This window comes from Laccaria bicolor, genomic scaffold, assembly GCF_000143565.1.
Source record: "Laccaria bicolor S238N-H82 LACBIscaffold_4 genomic scaffold, whole genome shotgun sequence".
Lineage (NCBI taxonomy): Eukaryota > Fungi > Basidiomycota > Agaricomycetes > Agaricales > Hydnangiaceae > Laccaria > Laccaria bicolor.
This window is the reverse complement of record NW_001889875.1, coordinates 2,041,287-2,048,421: the sequence shown is the minus strand read 5'-3', so window position 1 is coordinate 2,048,421 and position 7,135 is coordinate 2,041,287. Positions and strand designations below refer to the sequence as shown.

The 7,135-nt window shown below is 49.4% G+C and overlaps 2 protein-coding genes across 2 annotated transcripts; both read left to right on the top strand.

Annotated features, from left to right (window-relative positions):
• Positions 1–1,689: 1,689 nt before the first annotated feature.
• LACBIDRAFT_311906 (uncharacterized protein) lies at positions 1,690–2,954 on the top strand (the record flags this gene model as incomplete). The annotated part of the gene is made up of 3 exons (XM_001877131.1): positions 1,690–2,010; positions 2,059–2,523; positions 2,580–2,954. 3 exons carry the CDS (start codon positions 1,690–1,692, stop codon positions 2,952–2,954), a joined length of 1,161 nt encoding a protein of 386 aa, XP_001877166.1.
• Positions 2,955–3,147: 193 nt separating this feature from the next.
• On the top strand, positions 3,148–6,828 carry LACBIDRAFT_323725 (uncharacterized protein; the record flags this gene model as incomplete). Its single annotated transcript, XM_001877130.1, has 7 exons — positions 3,148–3,258; positions 3,309–3,752; positions 3,806–4,267; positions 5,019–5,080; positions 5,458–6,092; positions 6,142–6,711; positions 6,758–6,828. 7 exons carry the CDS (start codon positions 3,148–3,150, stop codon positions 6,826–6,828), a joined length of 2,355 nt encoding a protein of 784 aa, XP_001877165.1.
• Positions 6,829–7,135: the final 307 nt, after the last annotated feature.

The window sequence follows — 7,135 nt, the reverse complement described above, 5'->3', positions numbered from 1 at the left end:
AGGTCATTATTATATGCTCTATATACCAACGTACTGACCTCCTTCCTAGAAAGGACGTCGGCGAATTCCGCGAGTGGGAATTTTGCCCAAACCCAACAACACTCGACAACACCACCATCACCACCCTCTTGCTCACCCACCACGAACACGTCGCCCACCACGACCACAACGGACGACGACAACACGCGACCACGACAACACGCGACCACGACAACAACGACGGCCACGACAGACGACGACAACAAACGACGACAACAAACGACCACGGCACGCAACGACGACCACACTCACGGACACGACAACCACCCACGAACCACGAGCGCCCGCCGACACGACAAACAAGAAAGACGAGGGACAGCGACGACCCGCTCCCACCCGCCAACGACGACCGTAACACCCACCGCCACAAACGACGCCCGCCACCCACGAAAACGACAACCGCCGCCCACGAAAAACGCCCAGCGCCCATGAACGACAGCCGCCGCCCATGCAAACGACAACCGCCGCCCACGAAAAGCACGCAGCACACCCAAACGACATCCGCCGCCCACGAAAAATGCCTAGCGCCCACAAACGACGTCCGCCACCCACGAAAAACACCCAGCAAACCCAAACGACGACCGCCGCCCACGAAAAACGCCCACCGCCCACAAACGACATCCGCCGCCCTCGAAAAACACCCCACCTATGTGTGCAATTGACACGGCGCCCACGAAACGACGACTCAGTGTATCTCTCCTCCCTGTCTCCTTCTCTCTGTTCCCCTCTCTCCCTCCCTCTCTCCCTCCATCTCTCTCTCCCACCATCCTTCTCTCCCTCCCTCTCTTCCTCCCTCCCTCTCTTCCTCCCTCCCTCCCTCCCTCTCTCTCTCCCACCATCCTTCTCTCCCTCCCTCTCTTCCTCCCTCTCTTCCTCCCTCCCTCCCTCTCTTCCTCCCTCCCTCCCTCTCTTCCTCCCTCCCTTCCTCTCTTCCTCCCTCTCTTCCTCCCTCCCTCCCTCTCTTCCTCTCTCCACCTCTCTCACCCCCTCCCCCCTCCATCATTTCACTTCACTCACTTCCCCTCCTTCCATAGCTCTCTCCCTCCACCACTCCCTCCATCACTCCATCACTCCCTCCCCCTCCCTCATTACATTAGTAAAATATCTTTCTGTATTTAGTTGTCATTTCACAATACAACATTTGTTTAAATGTGAATTTTGAATAGAAATTTGAAGTTCTGACTTGGTAATACATTGAAGTTGATATTCCAGTGGGAATCCAGTAGGACTTCAATGTGTGGAGCATTTCATCTAATTTGTTTAAGTTCAGTTGGAGTCCAGTAGGAGTCCAGTAGGAGGGGGAATGGAGAAATATGTGAAAATGCCTTTTTGGAAATTTTGTCAAAATCCGGTAGGAATCCAGTAGGAATCCTACTGGAGTCCCGGAGTCCAGTAGGAATAGGTGGGGGAGTGATAAGTATTGCCAGCCTGGAGAACAAAGTCGTTGACATGGCAATTATGGATTGAAGAAGTGAGTCAGTCAGGAACTAAGAAACGCTGAGCTGATTGTCTTCTAGCTACCCCAGGACTACGCGTTATTGTCTTTGTCTTTGCCTTAACAACCTCCTAGGCTTTAAGATCTCGAAGTCAGAATCAATTTTAACAACATACGACCGACATTCAGCAACAAACTCTTCCAACAAATCCACAATGAATCCCGCCTTACCTTCCCGCCCAAATAAGCGACCTCATCACACGCCTCCCCTTCAACAGCACAGCTGGCCCGCCACTGTCAACCCGTCTACCCTTCCTACACTCTCGCGGTTCGCCCCACCGTTGTCTCCAGCTGAGGTGGCTACCAATAACATCTATAATCCTGTCCAACAAAATTCCGAGGAGAACGTTATGCAATCGGTTGATGGCTCGGTTGTCCCAAACGATGCTGTTGGCCCCTCCGTAGCCATAATCCGGAAACCCCTTGGGCCGTCTTCTGTGCCTGCTAGCAACTTCGCTGTCCGCAGACGGTTAAAGGTGATGCTTATCGTTGTTGAATTACCGCGCGAGCTCACAATGTTCAAGGTGCCTCCGTCATATCTGCACAGAGCTCATAGGCCCCAAGTTCCAGCTTCAAGTTCGATGGGCGGAATCGTCGCGCCTCATGCCCCTCCCTCAACCTCAATTGGTGTGGCTGACCTTACCCACAATCCACAGACCACGCCTCCCCATTCCGCTTCAGTGGATACGTCCAATGTTTCCCTCCCAACTCCAACCAATACGACTGACCTCATGCCAACCCCAGCTTCATCTGAAGTGGTCATTTACGACCCCTCTCGTACTCATCTTGCAACTCAGATGGATAGCGCTCTTACTCCTCAATCTCCATCCCCAACTCAGGCTCGTAGTCATCACGACCATCTTCCACTTTCCCAATTTGCCCCACCAACGTCAGCTGGGGACATTTTCCAAGCTTTCACAGACATAGATTTTAATATGGATCACACTGGCTCGATGTCCATTCCCAGTCAATATGACATTTCTTATGACGTAAGCACACTCAAACAACCAACTGAATATACTCTGGCTGACACTGTCACTTCTAGAAACCTGCCGATACTCTACCTTCCGCTTTGCGGAATCAAATACCCATGGCCTCTATGCCTTCTCCGCTTTCTTCCTCCTTGCAGTACCAGACACCACTGGCTTCCATGCCTCCCCCCACTTCCTCTCCTTCTCGGATGCCTATGTCTTCTCCATCTTCCACCGCTGTACCTGTAGTCTCTATGTCTCCCCCACCTTCATCTCCTTTGCAGAACCGGATACCCATGGCGTCTCCGCCTTTCTCTTCTGTGCGGATGACTTCCCCAGTCACTCATCGAGCTCAAACTCCCTTCCCGACCAATATGGACCATTCAAGCCTAATGTCTACCCCGGCCCGGCAGAACCAATCAGCAGAAGCACCTTATGCTACGCCATAAAACCTTAACACGGTGAATATTCCTCCATTAATTTCAAGTCCTGCATTCTCAAGGAACTTCTTAGCTTTCACCGGAGTTAAGGCTTTTTATTATGAAAACGGTTGAGCAAGGAGTCCTCTTCGCCCTCGACAAAGCATCGTCGCCCCGGGCGAAGCATGATCCTGAAGATGTAGAGGAACATATCGACATCAATATGCACAATAGCGATGGTGACGACGAAGATGACGACGATGAAGTTCCCCAGCCCAGATTGGCAGGAAGAAAGAAACCTGGCAAGCAAAGCGTCGCCGAAAACACGTTCAATGTAAAGCGATCTATATTTCCGTCTGCCTTTTCGCTTATGTCCTCTCTCAGTTTTTGTTGAGGGATTACCTCACCTGTAAAGGATTGCGGGCTTCACCTGAAGACCTCCCAGCACCTCCATCCTCCTTTGAAATCAATCTTTTCCTTGAAGATAACCAGGGAGGTCCCTCGGTGGAGACTCCCCGATTCGACTGGTTCAGCACCTTCAAGTCAGCTTGGAACGATGAATTGGCGTATATGCTGGCAATGGAGTTTCGCGGTATCCTTAATGAGTCATCTAACTCTGCGTTATTTGAGGCGGACAAAGATTTCACCTTGCTGAAGTACATCAAAGTGAAGCTCGTTTCAACACTCAGCCGTGTTCATAAAAGCTATAAGGATTTCCAGCCCCCACCGGCCAATGCAAAGGAGAATGATGCTCAAAAGAAATCGCGCCTTCAAGCACAGAAGGCATTCCAACAAAAGATGGGACGTCGCTTGAGCTGTCGTATCGGGGTAGGTTATTATATCAACTAAACAATTTCACTTTTCACTAACTGCGAATCAAGACTTTCGAACGACGGGGTGCGATTATCAAGAGTCGCTATGATGAGAGTGAGGCTCAGAAGGACACAAACTCGACAAAGTTTTGGAAGAAACTCAAGAAGGTCCATGCAGAGCTAGGCCAAGATGGGATGAGCTCCGACGAAACCGACTCTGAACAAACAGGCCTCCAGGCCAAAATCGTCCATCACGTTCCGAAGACCTGGCTCAGCCCTGCCATCTCCGAACTGTGGAATGCGGTTGAGAAGTACGGCAAAGGTAGACTGAACAGGGTTGGAAATTCCCCTCACACACGTATATTCGAGCCAAGCGCATTGTTCAGAACCCAACAATACACGCCGGCGCAGAGACGATTCTGTGTACCTGGCCTCCCCTCGAATTACTACTGCGACTTGTGGTTGAGGGGACTCTCGCCGGCACAGCGGGCTCAGGTGGATCGTAAATCACCAAGAGAACTCCCTTCATATGTAAGTCACACTTGTCTATTGGCTGTTGAGTTACTAACGATCCATAAGGAGCACATACTCGTCTGATGTCCGTTCTCTTACTTATGCACATCTTTACTTATGCACATTTCATACCGTTGCTTATTCACATTTATACAGTTTTGCACATCTTTACTTATGCACATCTTTCCTTATGCACATCTTTACTTATGCACATCTTTACTTATGCACATCTTTACTTATGCACATTTCATACTGTTGCCTATTCACATTTGTACAATTTTTAACTAAAGACAAATGGGGTTTTATTACAATTGATGTTCTCGGTAGCGCGGGGCATTTCTTAAACAACTGCGAACAAAATCTAAGGCGGCCCAATCCCCTTCATAGAGATTGAGTATCGGAAACTCTTCTCGGAGCTGACCCCCCTTAGCTAGCTACCCTGAACGCAAATATTGAGAACTTACCTTGTCACAAACAGATTTTACTTTTGCACAATCCTGGGCATTGAATGGGGCACCTTTCCTGAGGATAGAGTTCACTTCCTCCCTGGCGCGGGTCTTCGAAAATAGAAGTCGTTAACTGGAATTGTCTCGACGTTGAAAATGACATACCTGCACTTTCTTGTACACTAACATTTCCCAACCTAACGCTGTTGATAGACTGTAACTGTTTCGGCCTGGACGCCCGAGTTCACCAGAAGGTTTTGGGATTAACACCTTGGAATTGGCTTGTGAAATCAGTGGGATGGCTTTGGACTCAAATGGCCAAGTCCGCCGCATGCTCTGCTGGTGCACTGGACGCAACGGTTCATCAGCGAAGATCGTCCGGAGTGTGAGTGGGCTAAATGACTTGGTACGTTCCATTGCGCCCAGAAAGCGTCGGATTTGCTGTATGAAATATGTATCCGAGCTACGTTGGCAATACAATACATATCTGAGCTACGTTGGCATGGAGAACAAGACAAAGTCACTATGAGTTTTACAAGGTCGCGTGCGTGCAAGGTCGCGTACAACAAATTGGCCCTTATAACTTAAAAGGAAATAAGAAACACCAATCAAATTCGTTTCTGAGAATTACAAAAGTACACGAATGCGCATTGAAATAATTCAACCATTCTTCTCCTCAACCTCGTGAACCCTCTCTTATCAAAGCCATATGACGAGATTGGGGAAGGATAGACTGCGAATGTGCTTCTGCACCGCCTTCAGATGTAATGGCCAATTTGTGTCAAATGCTGAGCTTCGTATTCACAAAGCACGTTCTGACGAGATAGCCCAGGAAGCCGCCTTGAAGGAAGTTGAGCGGGATATTGTGAAGATGACACTGCTGGACACCCTGTCAACTCCAAATAAGGATCCTCAACAATCCTTGCATGCGTCAAGCACCAACTCACCTTCAGTCGTTCCCAAAGCCAACACGTCACCTTCTCCGGCGGTCGTTCCCAAAGCCAACACATCATCTTCTCCGTCCAGTGGTATTGATCGAGAAGAGGGAGCGTTTAGAGTTTTATACGATTTTGACCGACAAATCGACAATCATTTCAAGGAGACCAAGACCGTCTTGGCCGAATGGGATCCCAACGGTGCACTTCGTCAATCCATGGAGGCCCGTTTCTCGACGAGGCGAGATGCCGCCAAGTTTTTGCAGATGGAGTGTGCCTGGTTCTCTGACCTGGGAGCATGCTTGCAATGTGCTCCAGCGAGAGGAGATGATGTCAACAGATATTTTATGAATGCTATGATAGAGCGCACCAAGAACATTTCCGAAGAAATTAAACAGCACTTGTCGAAGTGGGAAGAAATCGAAGTGGAAAAGGAGAAAGCTGATAACTATTATAACACTGGTGAGTAGGTGAAATGTTTTTTACTGATTGACTTACTAATATTTGCTAGATTGTCATTTCGATCATCCACTCCAATACCTCAAGCCTGTCGCACTCGTCGTCATGTTTACTGCGGTCGTGTTGAATGTCGTCGCTAATGTCACGCGATCACCATGCAATTTCATTTTGAGAATGATGAAGCAGCTTCTCAAGCTCACCCTCAACGATTCCATCTGGAACGACATTCCTCAAGATATTCGAACCGCACGCGAAAAATTTGACCTAGACCCAGTCACGACTACCTTTGCCACCTGCCTGACATGCTCCTCCCTGTACGCTCCGACTGAGGTGAACGGCAAACAGACATATGCGGCGCAGTGCGCATTTAAACATTTCCCAACGAGCCGCGCTTGTAATGCTCGATTGACTGAGCTGTGTATTGAGCGGGGTGTCAGCATGCGGGCGCCCATTCGACCATACGTCATGCAGAGTTTCACGGACTTCGCTGGGAAACTCTACAGCCGTCCGGGAGTTGAAGAGTTGATTTGTCGAACACGTAAATGCATGGCAAAGGAGGCGGAGATCCGGGATATAAGCCAAGCATCTGCCATTTGCAATTTCAATTTCAAAGGAGTCGACGGTAAAATTTTTGTGGACTGCGAGGATGAAATATGCACCGTTTGGAGTTTCAGCTACGACGCCTTCAACCCCTTTCACAATAAGGCTGCAGGAAAATCAGCTTCCGTGGGGTCTATGAGGTCTTTATTGTCCTCCACTGATTCCTGCCGGAATCCGGCGGAATCCGGGGAATTCCTGGAATTCCAGAGGAATCAAATTTGGCAGAGGGCCCTGCCAAATTGATCAAACAATTCCGCGGAATTTTGAATGGAATTCAAATTCCGCCGGAATGATTCCGGTGATCACCCGGAAGGAATAGCCACGGAATGAGACAGAACGGAATTTCTGATGCCCAAATCAAGCGTCGGCGTTTCCCACGTCAGCGGAAAACGACCACATAAGCGGACGACGACGACGTCAGCAGACAACGCCCACGTCAATGGCCG